This window comes from Eurytemora carolleeae, unplaced genomic scaffold (assembly GCF_000591075.1).
Source record: "Eurytemora carolleeae unplaced genomic scaffold, Eaff_2.0 scaffold14, whole genome shotgun sequence".
Classification (NCBI taxonomy): domain Eukaryota; kingdom Metazoa; phylum Arthropoda; class Copepoda; order Calanoida; family Temoridae; genus Eurytemora; species Eurytemora carolleeae.
Window position 1 is genome coordinate 76,366 of NW_019396079.1, and position 18,971 is coordinate 95,336.

The 18,971-nt window shown below is 31.3% G+C and overlaps 1 protein-coding gene across 2 annotated transcripts; it reads left to right on the plus strand.

The window, feature by feature from the left end:
* The first annotated feature begins 1,287 nt into the window (after positions 1-1,287).
* Positions 1,288-17,799, plus strand: LOC111715993 (neuronal calcium sensor 2). Of its 2 annotated transcripts, XM_023491412.1 has the most exons (11): positions 1,288-1,355; positions 3,910-3,965; positions 5,919-5,983; positions 6,230-6,320; positions 6,630-6,692; positions 9,879-9,969; positions 15,829-15,896; positions 16,333-16,375; positions 16,579-16,623; positions 17,368-17,412; positions 17,695-17,799. In XM_023491412.1, the coding sequence occupies exons 1-11, from the start codon at positions 1,328-1,330 to the stop codon at positions 17,724-17,726; spliced, it is 627 nt and encodes a 208-aa protein (XP_023347180.1). In that variant the 5' UTR covers positions 1,288-1,327; the 3' UTR covers positions 17,727-17,799. The 2 variants fall into 2 exon arrangements, with proteins under 2 accessions (XP_023347180.1, XP_023347173.1); XM_023491405.1 differs by lacking the exons at positions 15,829-15,896; positions 16,333-16,375; positions 16,579-16,623; positions 17,368-17,412; positions 17,695-17,799 and adding exons at positions 10,209-10,286; positions 11,511-11,587; positions 12,138-12,183; positions 12,456-12,539.
* The last annotated feature ends 1,172 nt before the right edge of the window (positions 17,800-18,971 follow it).

The following is an 18,971-nucleotide window of genomic DNA, read 5'->3' on the forward strand; positions in this document are numbered from 1 at the left end:
TTTTTCCTTTGAAAAACAGTAATACAATATTTTCTAATCAACTTAAAAGAAATTGAATCTTGAAGAAGGGACTAAGGACAAGGCACTGGATTTGAACCAGGCTTAGTTCTAAATTGTCCAGCAAGCAAAAGATCAAAATTGTGGCTAAAAATTTGTTGATTAGTTTTTTAAGGTTTCTTGGCAGATTTCTTTTGCCAAAATGTTTTCGGTGATTTGTTAAAAGATTGAGGTCCAGTAAATCGGATGAAATTCTAATAAAAATTTAGAATAAGGTCAAGGTTTTGATATCCTAAATTTCATAATTCAAAGATTAAAGATGAGTTCACAAAAACACTGTTCAGATCTTTCTTTATAAAGCTAAATTCTGGTTTTAAATTTGGAAGATGTCGTAAAAGATTATTTAGAAGAAAAACCTTTAAACTTTTCTTCTCATAAAAGTCAGAAAATTACACGAAAGGTTTTTCGAAAATTCTATTTTTAGAAGACAAAGAAAAAGACAGAAGTATTTACTTGCGCATAAATATTGATCAAGATTACAACCTCTTCTGTTTAATCAGCCCGTAGCAAGTTTTATTTCAGATTTTTTAAAAATTCGTTTCTTCTTAATTTAAAGCTTAATTATTTATGTAACAAAAGCTAACAACTGTTCTTCCATTAATACTTTTGTCTCATCGAAGTATCTTTAAAGTAAAATCCTGATTTTAAGAATTTAACAGACAATTTGTTTTATTGAAGTAAGGAACCCAAACTTAATTTCCTAAGGGAGTTGTGGGAAACACGAGAAGGGAAAAAATCAGGAAAGAAATTACCCACCATAATACATTCTCAATTTCTAATATATCAATATATGTCATCTTGACAATTTTTCAATGGGTTTTATACTATTTTACGTAAATCTCAGTATTTGCGAAAATAAATAAATAGCCATGAATATGCGGGAACAGTTTTAAAGAGCTCCATATAATCATTTCATTAAAAACTTTTATCTGCAACATTCCATTATCAGAAAGTGAAGAATACGACATTTGATAAATTCTTTCGATGAATGGCTTATTTAGGGTTTAACTGTACCTAAAATGCTAAAAACCTATATTTTTCCCAGAAAAGAAAAGAAAAAAAATAGGTAAAGAATATAAAATATATAAAGATAATCACTAACCTGATTTAAAAAAATAATGGCCTAACCCCCTCTCTTAAATTTAATTGTATTTGAAGGGAATTGAAATGTTCAAACACACAAAATCGGCCCAAAATGGGAGTTGCTTTTAGAAATCTAAAAATTTGTTTAGAAATCTAAAAATAAAATTCCAGATAAAAAAATAAGAGAATGCCACGAGAGGGAGGAAGTAGAAGAGGTAAAATTTAAACTTAGCTAAAATTAAGTTTGTTTTTGAAGTCCAGCATGTTGGAACATTATCAGTTATCACTCCGATTTAATTTGTCAGCAAACATTTAAACCGATGTCGTACGTACATCGGAGATATCGGAGACCGATATAGGTCCGAACGAGGGACTTCGACGTAATCTTCTCAAAATTCGCAATTATCTAACAATATTATACAAACTGGAGGAATAAATGAAAATTTATAACTTTGGGTAATTATTTCTGGAATGAAAAAAATTGCCATTTTTCTTGCTGTATGTTATAAAGAAGTTTTTATAGTAAGAAGATACTTACATAAGTTTCATTATTGTATTTAAACCTGCAATGAATTTGCAACAATCCAATTGCAAACTTGGAACTGAAAATTACAGTGCTTGCACTAATTGTAGCTTTACCTAACTTTGGGGATAATTTCAGGATTAAACACGTTTCATTAACCAGGCATTAGCATAATCGTTTGTTTGTTTGATTGTAACCAATAAACGTAGAATCGGCTTAGCCAATAGGGCACAATTTTTTGTGGGACCTCACATGACCCTAGAATGTTTTTAGGCTTTCAGCTGAGATGAGATTTTAAAAGGTTAAACCCGAGTTAAACCCGGTCTTTGTGTCTGTTAGACCCAAGTAAAGCTCAAGTGAAGACCTGGGTTTTGGATGGCCTTGAGTTTAGTAAGAACCAACCACCTTGGGGTTTTCTCTTTTCAGCGGGCTGATGATAGTAAATTTTAAAAAAAAAATTTATTTTGTACATTTAAAATCTCGGGAATGGTTAGAATACATTTTTTTCTTCGATTTTTCAAATCCACGAAAAGTATTTACACATACGAAATATTTTTTTGTTATTTGATGACTTAAGAAGAAAAATACCGCAGCTAGGTAGAGCGCCCTGTAAACCTAGTATTCAAATACTTCTTTTTTTGTTCAGCAAACTGTAGGATTTATCAAATAAAGAGTTTTCAAATCAAATCAAATATTGCAAAACATTAATTCTAATTATGAAACCTCATATCGAGTCGAAGAGTAAATATTTAAATACTTGTTGTAAACATTTTAGAAAAAAAAAAAACCTTTTTTGATAGAATTAAATGTCAGAGTCAACTCTGTAATCATAGATATTGATATAAAACTACTCTTTAAAGAAAACTTTTTATAATTGATTGCTTTTAATGGGATACGTAGCCAGGGTGATAATTTGAAGGAAGTAAAACTTGGAAATCCCCCCCCCCTCTCTGCTTATAATTTCCACTGACACTTTGTCTATTTTTTGTACTGGGGAATATGTTCTTTCTTGTTTAAATTTCTAACTATATGTTGAGAGCGTGTAATAAACTGTAAAATCTGCAAAAATAAACAAATTTCTAAATGCTTTTTAAAAAAAATGGAGTTTCAAATTTCAAATTTAATAATTTTCTTCTAGACGAAAAAGTTGAATTATCTCTAACATTTGTTAAAAAAGTTTTTGATTTCCATTAGTCTTCGCTTACAAACTCTTTTCATAAAAGAATGACACTGCTTTTATGACAAAAAAGATAAGTATTTGGTGCAAATGGTTGTATTCTGGCTTCAAGAGTTAATCTTCTCATTTTTCAAATATCTTTAGTTATATTGAGGTCTAAATTCGAAATTAAATATAAGAAAATCTTAAAAGTAAATTATATTATAAATCTTAAACATTTTATATTCTCTCCGCGTAATGGAAACAGCAATCGTTATCAATAAAAAAATAACAAAATCGTAAAATATAAACTCCGTTTAATTGTTATAATTTTTGAGATTAAAAGGTTTAGTAAATAGTTGCGATCTGAAAAGAAAAAAGTAAAATTGAATATTGAATAAGGATAAAAATATTCACTTCCTCCAGAATGAACATCTTATCCTACATTACATATCAAATATATTGTAATCTGATCCCCTGTTTAGATATGTAAATATAGGAAAATTCATGTCATTCAATTTGTTAAAAGCTTCAGAAGATAAATGGCCATCATTTTAAGAAAAAATGGCAAAAAATGTTTATAGTAATCAAACAAATTTTCTTTGCAGTTTTTGGGATCTAGAAATATAGATTTCAAAACTATTTGAAAGACATTTAACAGCGAGTTGGTCACTAATAGGGTTTTCAGCGAACGTAAACTTTTGCAAAAAACGCAAAATTTTCGTTCGTATTTCGCAAACTTTTCCGCGAAATTTCGCATTTTTTCCCGAGACAGTTTTAAGTGATATTTTGAAAAAAAACGTCGCATTTTTCGCGACCGAGCGAAACGTTTTCGCTGCATATCTATTGAAGAAAAGTCCTTTTAAGAAAACGTCTAAGACTTGACTAAATTTTAGGACTTTTTCTTTGTTTTCTTTTCTTCGGATTTATTTTCTTCAGGAAGTTAATTTTTGTGATCTCATTTACTGAGACTTTTTTTTGGCAGCCTCCATATTATTTTTGAATTCCAGAAAATTTTTTCTGGTGACTTTCATAAAATCACGTTACTAGTTCTTGAGACATTTATTTTATCTTATGAATACATATTTAGGTAAAGGAGGTAAATGGAAGAAAAAATCAGGAAAAACTAAACACACTCTTACACAGGTGTTTACAGTATTATTCATTGTACAATATATGTACATTGTATAAGGTACATTGTACAATACATGTACAATGTATAAGGTACATTGTACAATTTATGTTAATTGTAAAATAATAAATAACGCATTTATGTTACAAGTAAATTACACTTCTATTTTATTTTTGAAAGCAAGATGAAAAGTTTAAGACAGTGAAAAACATAATAAGACACGTTTCTTCAAACATTTTCACTTTCCAAACCATTAATGATAAATATATTATTATTCATACTATAAGTGTTAATTTTAATGTAAAGGCATTAAAAAAACCTCACACTTCTTTTCCCTTTCAGAGGATTTATTATTATCTGATCATAATGAAATTAAATTAGGATCGAACTGGTCCAGCTACACGTAAAAAGAATAGACAAATAATAAGCTAAAGGTATGCTCAGAACTGGCTTATGAAAGACAAAAATCTATTTTAAAGTATTTAATAATAGAATAAAACTCTGGACATTTTGTTGATTAACAGATTACAAGTTCAGGATGGAGCTACTATGAACAAACATCTATGTAGCCATTGCCCAGCAAATTCAGAACCAGTTCCTTCATTTATTATGCAACAAACTTGTAAACAGCCCCCGCAGCCAACCTCTTATGCTTTCAACAACAGTTTCAATACATTATGGTTTACACCTGACAATGTCCAGCCTATAATTGAGAATATTTTGGTCTACACCTGACAATGTCCAGTCTATAATTGAGGATATTTTGGTCTACACCTACAAATGTCAAGCCTAAAATTGAGGATATTTTGGTATACACCTGAGAATGTCCAGCCTAAAATTGAGAATATTTTGGTCTACACCTAACAATGTCCCGCCTATAACTGAGGATATTTTGGTCTACACCTGACAATGTCCAGTCTATAATTGAGGATATTTTGGTCTACACCTGACAATGTCCAGTCTATAATTTATGATATTTTGGTCTACACCTGACAATGTCCAGCCTATAACTGAGGATATTTTGGTCTACACCTGACAATGTCCAGTCTATAATTGAGGATATTTTGGTCTACACCTGACAATGTCCAGTCTATAATTTATGATATTTTGGTCTACACCTGACAATGTCCAGCCATATATAATTGAGGATATTTTGGTCTACACCTGACAATGTCCATCGTATAATTGAGAATAATTTGGTCTACACCTGACAATGTCCAGTCTATTATTGAAGATATTTTGGTCTACACCTGACAATGTCCAGTTTATAACTGAGGATATTTTGGTTTACACCTGACAATGTCCAGTCTATAATTGAGGATATTTTGGTTTACACCTGACAATGTCCAGCCTATAATTGATGATATTTTGGTCTACACCTGACAATGTCCAGCCTATAATTGAGGATATTTTTGGCATAGTAAATGAGAAGGTTGCAAGAAAGAAATGTAAAATATTTCTGTCCACTGAAGCACGGTGAGGTAGGCTGATCAGTTCCATCCCCAAGTGATAAAGAGCTTTTTATTCAGAGTATGTTGAGCAAATCCGATATAGCTCAGTCCTAACACCCTAGAGACATTGTGATGTAAATTGCATTATGATCGGATAGTAAATAGTAATTCAGTCTCTGAGAGAAAAAGTGAGAATCGTTTTGTTCTTCATTGTGCATTATAAATGATGTTTTAAATGATAAAATACTATACATAATAAAGCTCTTCGCTTATACATATGAATATATTTGTTAGATATAACTGGCCAAACGACTGGACCAAATTGGCTGACATTTTTTGATGGGTCCCATGGGGGTAACACAGGCTAAACAACTTTTCTTCAAAAATAGATTTTTTTCAAAAATCATTTTAAATCAATCTTTTCCATAATGTTTTCAAAGTTCTACGGGCAACGTCGGGCACTTCAGCTAGTGAATGCTATAATAAATGGCAAATAAAAAAAGAAAATTATTCCAGGAAGACATTGAATATCTAAAACAGAACACAAGATACGATGAACAGGAAATCAAAGAGTGGTACAGGTATATCTTCTTTTTCTTCTTCTTCTTCTTCTTTTTCTTCTTCTTCTTCTTCTTCTTCTTCTTCTTCTTCTTCTTCTTCTTCTTCTTCTTCTTTTCTTCTTCTTTTTTCTGCTTCTTTCCTCGTATACTTCTTCTTCTTTCTAGATTAAAAGTTTTGTTCTTAAACTGCTTGTTATTGCTTTTACTTTTATAACTGTATTTCTGATTGACTGTACATCAATATAAATATATTATATACCTATGTAGAGGGTTCAAGCAAGATTGTCCAGACGGTCAGCTAGGTAAGGATAAGATCCTGGAGATGTACAGCATGATACTTCCTGCTGGAAACGCAAAGGAATCTTTTATAAAAAATAAATCATATTTTTAAAGTTATGTCACAGTTGTTTTCTCAATCAAATCAAATCAAATATTTTCTCCCTGGTTGTTAACAGAATTATTAAGGATTTTCAACTTAATTTCCAAAGTAGCATGCTTGATTGACAATGGTACCCTTTAAACCTTTATTTGAGCATAGTGTAGAGCCGCAAGTTATTTTGATTGGGAAACCAGAATAGGAAATAGTTTTTGTTAAGGCAAGGTATAAAGAATACTGCTGTGACCCTGTCCATTAAAAAGATTGTTATTAAAAGATTGTTTAAATCAGGTTTTTGTTGATCAAATATTCAGAATATTTGATAAAGATGGAAACGGAAGTATAGATTTCAAGGTCAGTTAGCAATAGTATTAAAGAAACATAACAATACACGTCAAACTAAAGTAAATTCCACTCATTGCAATCTAATATTTTTTAAACATAAATTCTCTAATTGAAGAGCTAATGAGAAAAACAAAAAATGTTTCTGATACGTAAACAGATATATTGGTTTATCATAATTGAGCATAAAATCAAAACTAGAGGAGCTACGAGGTCACAAAGTCGTAGCAGTATATTTAATTTTACCTTCTCCTGCTGCCTAGTTCACAGTACCAGTATATTATACCTTCTCCTGCTGCCTAGTTCACAGTACCAGTATATTTTACCTTCTCCTGCTGCCTAGTTCACAGTACCAGTATATTATACCTTCTCCTGCTGCCTAGTTCACAGTACCAGTATATTATACCTTCTCCTGCTGCCTAGTTCACAGTACCAGTATATTATACCTTCTCCTGCTGCCTAGTTCACAGTACCAGTATATTTTACCTTCTCCTGCTGCCTAGTTCACAGTACCAGTATATTTTACCTTCTCCTGCTGCCTAGTTCACAGTACCAGTATATTATACCTTCTCCTGCTGCCTAGTTCACAGTGAATAAAGATTTTTTATAAAAGGGTCTTCTACAATATCTAGTTCAGTGGTTTAGATGGATTGGTCGCAGTTTTAAATAAATTGTCTAAAGAAGATGAGTTTTAAACCTGATTTTATTAATCTTTATATCTCTGCAATCCGATGTCGTAAACCTTTGATATTTAAAACTATGAATTCTGTCAGGTTGAAATATCAACCAACAAGTTTCAAAGATAAATTTAAAGTTTGTGTCAAAAATTCATATTACTTAGTAGAAAGCTTTATCGTCGATAATTTTATTCTCTCCTCATCATACAACTCTTAAACATCACTTTTAGACATTGTTTTTGGAATGAAAGAACAAAACAGAAACGTAACATACAGTTTTTTGGTTTTTTAAAAATTTTTTGCTGAAACAAAAAGGGCTTACCAGTACCACACAGTTTGATGACTCGGAAATGGTAAATCAAAATTCAACAAAAATGTGTTAAAGCGATATTTTTTGGAGAACTTTACGATACAGAGGTAGATTAAAAATTAATTAATCAAATTTTTATTTTTTATTCAATTTCAATTAATAGATTTGTTTGGAAAGTAATATTTTTGAGTTTGCCATTTTAAAATGCATTTTGATTATTGACAGTCAACAGTGTTGAGGTGACAAGCGGAAGGAAAACACTATTGCAATTATACTTCAGAGATATCGATGCAATTTTAAAGCGATTGTTCCGAATAAAATAGATTTGAGTGTTGATTTTGATCAAACCTCATATAGTAATAAATCTATACATATAAAGTAATCTCTGTTTGTCTGTTTGTTTGTCCGATCATAACTCCGGAACCCCTAGACCGATTTGCCTCAAATTTTGTTTGGGGAATTCGGGAGAGCCACGGGAATGTTCTTGCTTGGTTTTGAGATTCTTAGTTGAGTGAATCTACTTTTATGATGAAAAATAGCTAAAATCGTAATTTACGACTAAGCGCGGGTAAACGGTGGGACTAACTGTGAGTACATTGTCTGGGTGTATGTTTGTTGTAGTGAATAACCTAGATGTGTGTTAAATATGCACTATGATCTTTTCCGTCCTGGTTAGGAGATTCTCAAATTCACAAAAGAACCTCTAAAACCTTCGTGTGGTACCGGCTGAACCGATCGGGGCCCAATTTCGCGTGGAACCTCCCCATGACCCTAGGGAAGGGTAATGGCCGGGTGCACAGAATTACAAAAAGTTGTTTTGAAAAGCTTTCAAAAAAGGGCTAAAAATATTTGAAAATCCGCGAACTTTTTCTTTTATTGTTTTATATTGTACAAAGCGAAGATGCTCACAAGTCCAGTCACAATTTAAAGTTAAGATACAGGATAAGCACGAAGCATCCTCAAAGCATAGCTTAATATATTCAGTTTAGACTTTCTTCCCTATTGTTGTTAGAAAAAGAAGGATAGCGTTGTGAATCAATCATGGAACTTTTTGAACGTAGAATATCCCAATAATATGTAAATCGAATATACAATTAAACCATTCTTGTCAAAGTCTTATTTTTGAATCAAATACTAATTATTGATTAGCAATTTATCCGTTAATAGATACAAGGAAGACAAAAAGATTCGTAACGCTTTTACAAACTTTTTAATTCATTTATTTATTTACTATTGAGATTCATGTATACGATATTCAAGTTGAGATTCATGTATAGGATATTCAAGTTGAGATTTATGTATAGGATATTCAAGTTGAGATTCATGTATAGGTTATTCAAGTTGAGATTCATGTATAGGATATTCAAGTTGTCTCCTAATCTACAGTTGTCTTTGCTAAATAATTGTTTTCTCTATTTATTTACCAATAAAACTGATATTTATATATTTAGGTCAATCCTATTCATTGACCTTCATAAATCTATCCTACTTAATCTATCCCCATGATATTGTAATCAATTTTATATTTCAAACATTTAATTACAATTAACCTTTATTAATCGAGTTTTTATAAGTCATCTGTATCACTATAGTCTCCATCTGTAAAGATTAAAAGGTTTCCAAGGTTAAAGGTTGAGGCGGGGGATTTAAGGTTGATGCAATACAGCTTTACCTATGATACATAATTAACTTGAAAACTATCTTTATCACTTGAGAAGTATAAAAATCTTAACCAAATCTAAAAATGTCGTAACATGCATTTTTATCCCATCTAGCCACTCAACATGTTACTGGCATATAACAATTAGGACGATAAACTGGTCAGCCTAAACAATAAACTTGTCATCTTAAACAATAAACTTGTCAGCCGGGACAATAAACTGGCCAGCCGGGACAATAAACTTGTCAGCCGGGACAATAAACTGGCCATCATGGATCTTTGATATTTCAAACTTTGATTATTTGATTTAACAGAATTCACAGGTTTACGACATTGGGCTGTAAAAGATATAAGGATTAGAAAATCAGAGTTTATGACAAAGACTCAATTCCTGCTTTACTGTCCTCTTACGTTAGTTGTTTGTCAATAAAAATACATTGTTTGTCTATAGAAATTCCCCAATAACCAAGATCATTTAAAATTCTCCACTGATCTTTTAAATTATATTTTTATGAAAGACATCCATTTTTCTTTCGGTATAACTGTTGCAGGAGTTTATGATGGCTACTGATATGACCGCCAGCGGTTCACCGGAGGAGAAGCTCCGCTGGGCGTTCAAGATGTACGACAAGGATGGATCAGGTTGAAACTAACTAAATAACAATACAGTTGTAGGATAAATAGCTTAAACTATTATTTCTTCTAAAAGTAGAATTAGATTTGTCATCTCTTGCACAAGATAATTAATCATGGATAATAAATTAATATTAAATCAAACTAACGAACAAGACTTGTTTCGTATTATTAAATAGATTAATAGATCTATTTTAAAACCAATTATGTATACTAAACTATTTTTGTCTAATTTCTGAAATAATCAGGAACAATAGAACTAAAGGAAATGGTTGAGATAATCGGAACACTTTACGAAATGGAAGGAGTCAACCCAGAAACCGCAGGTATCTAAACCCTAAAACCGTAGGTATCTAAACCCTGAAACCGCAAGTATCTAAAACTTGAACCCGCAGGTATCTAAACCCTGAAAGCGCAGGTATCTAAAACTTGAACCCGCAGGTATCTAAACCCTGAAACCGCAGGTATCTAAACCTTGAAACGGCGGGTATCTAAAATCCAGAAATCGTAGGTATCTAAACCTTGAAAACTTCATTTATCTAAACCTTGAAAACCTCAGGTATCTAAACTCTAAAATCGCAGTTATCTAAATCCTGAAACCGCAGTTATCTAAACCTTGAACCTACAGGTATGAAAACCATGAAACCGCAGGGATATAAACCTTGAAACCTCAGGTATCTAAACATTGATCATGCAGGTATCAAAACCCTGAAACCGTATGTATCTTAACCCTGAAACCGCAGTTATCTAAATCTTGAAACTGCGGTTATCTAAACCTTGAACCTACATGTATCTGAACCTTGAAACCCCGGGTATCTAAACTCTTAACCTTATGTATAAAAACCTTTGAAACCTTAGGTTTAAACTCTAAAACCTTATGTATCTAAACCCTGAAACCGCAGATATCTAAACCCTGAAATCTCTGGTATCTAAACCCTAAAGCGGCAGGTATTTTAACTCAGAGACCCCAGGGCCTGGTATCTAATCCTGTAAACCCAAGGTATCTAAACCCTGAAACTGCGGTTATCTAAACCTTGAAACCTCAGGTATCTAAACCTTGAAACCACAGGGATTTAAACCTTGAAACCTCAGGTATCTAAGCTTTGAAACCTCAGGTATCTAAACCTTAAAATCTTAGGTAGCTAAACCTTGAAACCTCAGGTATCTAAACCTTGAAACCTCAGGTATCTAAACCTTGAAACCTCAGGTNAAACCCTGAAAGCGCAGGTATCTAAAACTTGAACCCGCAGGTATCTAAACCCTGAAAGCGCAGGTATCTAAAACTTGAACCCGCAGGTATCTAAACCCTGAAAGCGCAGGTATCTAAAACTTGAACCCGCAGGTATCTAAACCCTGAAAGCGCAGGTATCTAAAACTTGAACCCGCAGGTATCTAAACCTTGAAACCGCAGGTATCTAAACCTTGAAACTGCAGGTATCTCAGAATTATTAATAATTGGTTGACAGAAAGTTTGTCTTTTAATAGAAAGAAAATTGAATTGAAGGAGAAAAGGTTAAACACCTGACAGAGTGGATATAGGATATATCTAGGAGAGAGGGCAAACAGGATATTCAACCAGCTGGATATAAATGGTGACGGGGAACTGGATGCAGACGAATTTTGCAAGGTTTGACACGTTTACATTTATCGTCGATTATTCTTGAGATGGGATTTTTTGTATCTTTAATCCTTTGATAAATAAAAAATAATTCCATTTGGATATTTTTATAATTACGACCAATCAAAAGACACAACAAATCTACGCTTGGTAAATGAGAGATCGCGAAAAGTACAAGTCAGTACAAGTCAGTACAAGTCAGTACAAGTCAGTACAAGTCAGTACAAGTCAGTACAAGTCAGCATTAAATCGCTCGCTTCAAACTAAAAGTTTCCACTATGATTATGGAAGTTTATTTCAGCCTTTGCAACGCTTTCTAATAAAAATATTCCGACCATTCTATTATCATGAGAAGTAATAACTTTTCTACTTTACTAAAAGTTTTTGGAACTTTATTCGAGAAAAGGTTTCAAAGACCACCGCTTTCATTCTAAGTAACACAAGAACTTTTTTCAATATCAAAATTTCTGAAGTTTTATTTGAAATGCTAAATTGAATTTTATTTCAGTACAGTAAGTTTTCATTTCCTGAAAATTTCAAAATTTATTATTTGTTTAAGGGTTGCATGGATGATGATGAACTTGTGAGATTATTAAATTCAGGAGGAACGGAGTCAAAATATGTATATTTCCACTCTTTGCAACAAACTCTGATTTAGAACTGTACCCTTTAACCTTTGAGTAATCAGGGACGAATAAGATTTTCTAGTTTTGCTGCCTGAAAATGGATTGTTTTTAATCGTCGTGGTTTCTCTGAAAAGGCCACTTGAGATTTATGCAAGAGAAATAAACAGAATTCAACACTCTAACGTCACTTGAAATCACATGTACACTGTACAGTCCCTTTAAAAATGTGGCTTTTGACTCTTATTTTGAAGGTGTTGGACCAGATGAGAACGACGAGGAAACTGATTAACATTGATTTTTGCATTTTCATCATTAAATAAAAATATCAAATTAAACAAATTTCTTTCAAGTATCCTTTCAAATTACCATGTTCAGTGCTCATGATACACGATGTCCTTGAAAAAAAGTTCAGAAGTAGAAATCTTTTAAAAATAAATACACTTATTTGAGGGGTGAAGAAAGTTGTCTTTGCCATTTTTACAAAGGATCTTATTTCTTCTTTTTAAATTTACCGAAGTATAAACCGCATCAAAACTTCAACATGGTGTGAATCATGTTTTCTGAACATTGCAAGGTTTCGGTCTAAATATTTGTGATTGTATTCTGTTACAAGACTGATAAATCATGAGTTTTCTCTGCTCCGTGTTATCTTAAACCTTCATGTGAACATTTAATCTTTATTATAAAATGTAGTTAGAATCTTAAACCTAAATAAATAGAATCCTCCATGTTTAATATATTTTATTAAAAAGTAGAATAATAGTAGTTAGAAACTTTAAACAATCTCCGTTGTGTTTATCTACCTACACACATTTAAACTGCTTCAAATCCCTATATCTTTGCAACATGATAGAGTAAAACTTTTCAAACTTTGACTTTGACTTTGAATTTTAGGCATTATTTACAGTTTTAAATATCTAAGGTCTACGATATCAGGTTGCAAAGATTATAAGGTTTCAAAATACAAAGTAATTGAATAGTTTAATTTTCTATTCTCTAAATAAGAGATTAGAAAATTAGACCTAGTGGTGAGGGTTTAGTTCTTGGGCTTTTTTATATATTTAAAAGTTTTAGTCATAGCAAAGCAGTTAAGCTAGGTAGCTGAACTCAATAAACTTTTTTTTAGGCTCTCTGTATCACATACAATGTTTTGAAACACATTCGAAAACTAGAAAAATGCACGGTTTAATAATTCAAAGATTTAAAACTACACTTTTAAAACTGGTCAGTAGCATTAGTTTCTTCAATTTTGTCAACTCAGATCAAACTAAAAATAATTAGAAAATTAAAAAAAAAAAATTTTAATTGACTTAAAACATATTAGTTTTAGCTTTCAAACGTTATAGCTTACAAAAAACCCGATATCAACACAAAAAGATTAAATAAAATCCTGAAAATTATATTTAGTGTTAGTGTTACTTTAGTTTTAGTGATCAAGCTGTCTAAAGGAATATTTATTACAACAAACACATTTACTTCATTTTCTTTAAGAATCCAGTAGGTTGTATCTTCAGGAGGTGTTTGGCATATAATTCAATATAAATAAGATTAATCCATATCTAAATCCAATCGGTCATTAGTTAAATACTCTGAGAAGATTTTTTCACGTTATATAAAACCACTCGTTAAACTACTAGATATATTTTTCTCATAATCTAATGACAAAAACTGGTCCTTTTAAACTTATATCCGGTCCTTTAAAACTTATATCCGGTCCTTTTAAACTTATATCCGGTCAAGGATGACGGAATCATCCTTATTTGTTAAAATTTACTTTCCGGAAGTTACAGTTTTTCGGCAACTTAAACACAATTTCAAAGATAAGCACAGTAATAATTCTATATTGTGAATAATCAGTCAAAGGTTTACAGCGCACCACGGGCAGCCGTAGTACATTTGAATTTCCGAGCCGGGTCAACCTTTCCGGTACTGCACCTAGCTCTATGGGCAGGACTAGCCGGTGCAACAAGGTTGACGTGGTCAGACTTCAAATGGGTTGAAACTAAAGGGCAAGATTTGTGTACGGTTGCTAATGCCCTTGACATGAAGGATCACATGAAATTACGCGTACACTCCCTTTAATATCCGAATCCTTGACTTGAATTACGCGTACAGTCCCTTTAATATCCGAATCCTTGACTTGAATTACGCGTACAGTCCTTTAAATATCCGAATTCTTGGCTTGAATTACGCGTACAGTCCCTTTAATATCCGTATCCTTGACTTGAATTACGCGTACAGTCCCTTTAATATCCGAATCCTTGACTTGAATTGCCCCAAATAAAACAAAGCACAGAGACTAATCTTACAATTGAATAAATGAAAGGGAAAGAATAGATTCAAGATATTCTTTAACAAGATTCAAAGTTTCATTTATAGTATATACCAACATTTTGGATTTATTAGTTTTCAAACGTCTTAAAGCATTGAATAGAAAAATATACGTGAAAATATAAAAAAATTTTGTAAATAGTTTTTACATAAAGAATTTTTTTTTTGCATATACCATGTATATATTTTATACAAAACTATAAAGAGAATGTTTATCGTCAATCAATAATTCCGATCTAACTCCATATTTCCGATCCAATTCCATTTTTCAGATCCAATTCCATATTTCCGATCCAATTCCATATTTCCGATCCAATTCCATATTTCCGATCCAATTCCATATTTCCGATCCAACTCAATATTTCCGATCCAACTCCATAATGCCGATCCAACAACATATTTCCGATCCAAGTCCATATTTCCGATCCAACTCTATATTTCCGATCCAATTCCATATTGATAATCCAACTCCATGTTTCTGATCCACCTCCATATTTCCGATCCAACTTCATATTTTCGCTCCAACTCCATAATCTCGATCCAACTCCATATTTCCTGTCCAACTCCATATTTCCGATCCAACTCCATATTTCCGATCCAACTCCATATTTCCGATCCAACTCCATATTTCCTATCCAACTCCATATTTCCGATCCAACTCTATATTTCCGATCCAATTCCATATTTCCAATCCAACTCCATATTTCCGATCCAATTCCATATTTCCGATCCAACTCCATATTTCCGATCCAACTCCAAACCAACTCTATAGTTTCAAACTATCTGAAAAACTTCATAACAAGTCCATCATCCAAACAAACTAGCTCCATTATTCCAAACCAACTAGCTCCATTATTCCAAACCAACTCCATAATTCCAAACCATTTCCATAATTCCATACCAACTCCGTAATTCCAAACCAACTCCATAGTTCCAAACCATTTCCATAATTCCACACCAACTCCGTAATTCCAAACCAACTCCATAGTTCCAAACCAACTCCATAATTCCAAACCAACTCCATAGTTCTAAACCAACTCCATAGTTCCAAATCAACGCCATAGTTCCTCATCAACTCCACATTTCTGAAACAGCCCCAGGCCTAATATAATTACGACTATAAATTCAAGTAAAAACCAAACTCTTTTACACATAGAGGAGAATAGAATTAAAGGTGTGAGATGCAAAGGGTCGAAGTATAAAAGGTTGAGTGGAGAGCAGGGGATTATGTGTACAGCAGGGAATTATAAAGGATTTCCCCCAGGAATCTGATTGAGTTGAATGTTTGTATAGGATCTATTGAATTAGCTGAGATGAAGGAAATTATTGGAACTCTTTATGAAATGGAAGGAGTCTCTAAGGTAAACTTTAATTTACCGTCCTTTGTAATATTTTGTTCTTGACCTACCATTTTACTTTTCTTATTTATCTACCATTTTACTTTTCTTATTTATCTACCATTTTACTTTTCTTATTTATCTACAAACAAAAATGTTTTCACTTTTTTAATCTATCCGGATATATTTGCTTGTCCATACTTGTGCGTAAAATAAAAATTACAGGAGCTACGAGGTTACAAAGTTGTACCAGCTATGTTGAATAAATTTTACCGTCTACTATTGTATTTTCCCTAACTCTTTGAATTTGCTTTAACACTAACTCAAGAAAAAAAAAATTCATTTAAGTTTTGTTTTGTAATGGTCGCACGAATGTAAACTAAAACCAGTAGAAAAAATGAATGAATAAAAAGTGTATCTAAATTCCCAAAACAATGTCTATTATCTGATATATGTTTAGGAAACTTCAATAGAACGAGCAGAGAAAATATTTGGATGTTTAGGTTTTAACAGAAATTAATTGATTAATTTTTTAATTAATCTTTAAGAAACTATGAAAACCATTATAAAAAAGATTATAGGAAAAACTAGACAATAGCTGGATCATATTAAAATAGTTTGTCTGATGGGATAAAATATGCTTTTGAAAAAAAAATTTTTTTTTTACATCCTTGAGATTTATTTAATCAATTAAAATTATCAACAGACATTAATGGAGACGGAGAATTGAATGAGGAGGAATTTATTCGAGGTGATTAAACCAATTCAATAGTGGTAATAAAACCAATCTATTAGAGGTAATTAAACCAATTCAATAGTGGTAATAAAACCAATCTATTAGAGGTAATTAAACCAATTCAATATTAGTAATAAAACCAATCTATCAGAGATAATAAAACCAATTCAATAGTGGTAATAAAACCAATCTATTAGAGGCAATTAAACCAATTCAATAGTGGTAATAAAATCAATCTATTTGAGGTAATTAAACCAATTCAATAGTGGTAATAAAAACAATCTATTAGAGGTAATTAAACCAATTCATTAGTGGTAATAAAACCAATCTATTAGAGGTAATTAAACCAATTCATTAGTGGTAATAAAACCAATCTATTAGAGGTAATTAAACCAATATATTAGTGGTAATAAAACCAATCTATTAGAGGTAATTAAACCAATATATTAGAGATAATCAAACCAATCTATCAATAATTATTAAACCAATCTATTAGAGGTCATTAAATCAATCTTTTAGAGGTAAATACAACAATCTATTAAAGGTAATTAAACCAATTAAAGAGGTAATTGAACCGATTCATTAGAGGTAATTAAAACCTTCTATTAGAGGTAATTAAACCAGTCCATTAGAGGTAATTAAACCAGTCAATTAGAGGTAACTAAACCAATATATTAAAGGAAATGAAACCCTTCTATTAGAGGTAATTAAATCAATCTAATTGAGGTAATTAATCTAATTATTTTATGTATTTTCCAGGTTGTTTAGAAGATGATGACTTAATTACTCTTTTAAATGCAGGAGGTATGAGTATGAAAATAAAAATGATGATAATGATGATAATGATAAAAAGGATGAAAAGGTTGAAAATGATGATAATGATGATAATGGATGATAAAACTGATAATGATGAAAATAATGATAATGGTGGTAATGATGATAATGATGATAATCATGATAATCATGATAATCATGATAATGATGATAATGATGATAATGATGTTAATGATGATAATCATGATAATGATGATAATGATGATGTGATGATAATGATGATAATGATGATAATGATGAAAATTTTTTCAGGTGTAGAACCCAATGGCAATGAGGAGGACTAGTGATTATTTTTGTATTTTTTTGTATGTTTGTTTGTAATTCTGTTGATTTAATAAATATTTTGTTTGTGATGTATTTACAGACTTGTTGATATAGTGTACTGTATGTACTGTATGTACTGTATGTACTGTATATCAGTTATAAAAAGAAGAGTAGAATGGAATCAAGAGGTTTGATTTTTTTGGCAATAAAAGGTTATCAATACTTCCTGATAGTGTCCAGAAAACGTTTATTAACATACTTTATTATCAAATTAATAAAGGTTTTCGCTTTATTAATTTGAACTAGAGCTAGAGAGCTAGCTCCAAAACTGCAGAAAAAAATAGAAAATCATGAGAAACCCTGGAGAAATTGAAGCGTTTATTTAAATCACGTTAAAAAATATCTTTAATGCAGAACTTTATGATCTTTAATATTTAAGCCTTATTGAATAAGTCGTCGTTATTCGTAATATCTGCTCACGAGATTATTTACGTAAAATTTACCCATATACACGGAGCAGTTAATTGTAAACACGTCATGGTCATTTTGACATTATGGTCCTCAGGATATGCTTAGTTTTCCGTTATTATTTTAAATAGATGAACTATCCATTGGAAAATGTTCAAAAGAAAATTATGATTTGAAGGTGGACCAATTTCTCAACTGAATAACTTGGTATAGAAGAGAAAAATAAAAACTTTTTCAACCAAATGAGATTGCAAACTTTTAAAAATTCTAAATCTTTAAATCTTTCAAAATATTAATTTTACGATTAGTTTTTTTATTAATGTATCCATGTTTAAAACATTATGCCTATTATTCGTATAATTGAATATTTTTTTTGTAATGGTTTATATTTTACCCCCCTCTTATTTTTCACGAGCATTCCATAAGAAGAAGATCAAAATAATAAAGAAAAATGTATTGTATAAAAATATAACAAATTAATAAATTAATGAAGAGTACACATGTATCGAATACTTCTGATCACTTTTAAAAACAACTCTAACCCAAGGTTTATATTTTAGGACTACTCTAACCCAAGGTTTATATTTTAGGACTACTCTTATGCAAATTGACGAATTCTAAATTTTATCATTCGTCGAAGCGGCTCAGTTACATTTCATATAGTTACACTTCATATAATTACACTTGCTATAATTACATTTGATATAATTACTCTTACTATAATTACACTTGCTCTCTTGACTTGTCGTTTTTTGGTAAGTATTTTGGTTTGTTTGAATCCAATGAACGTCAAAAAT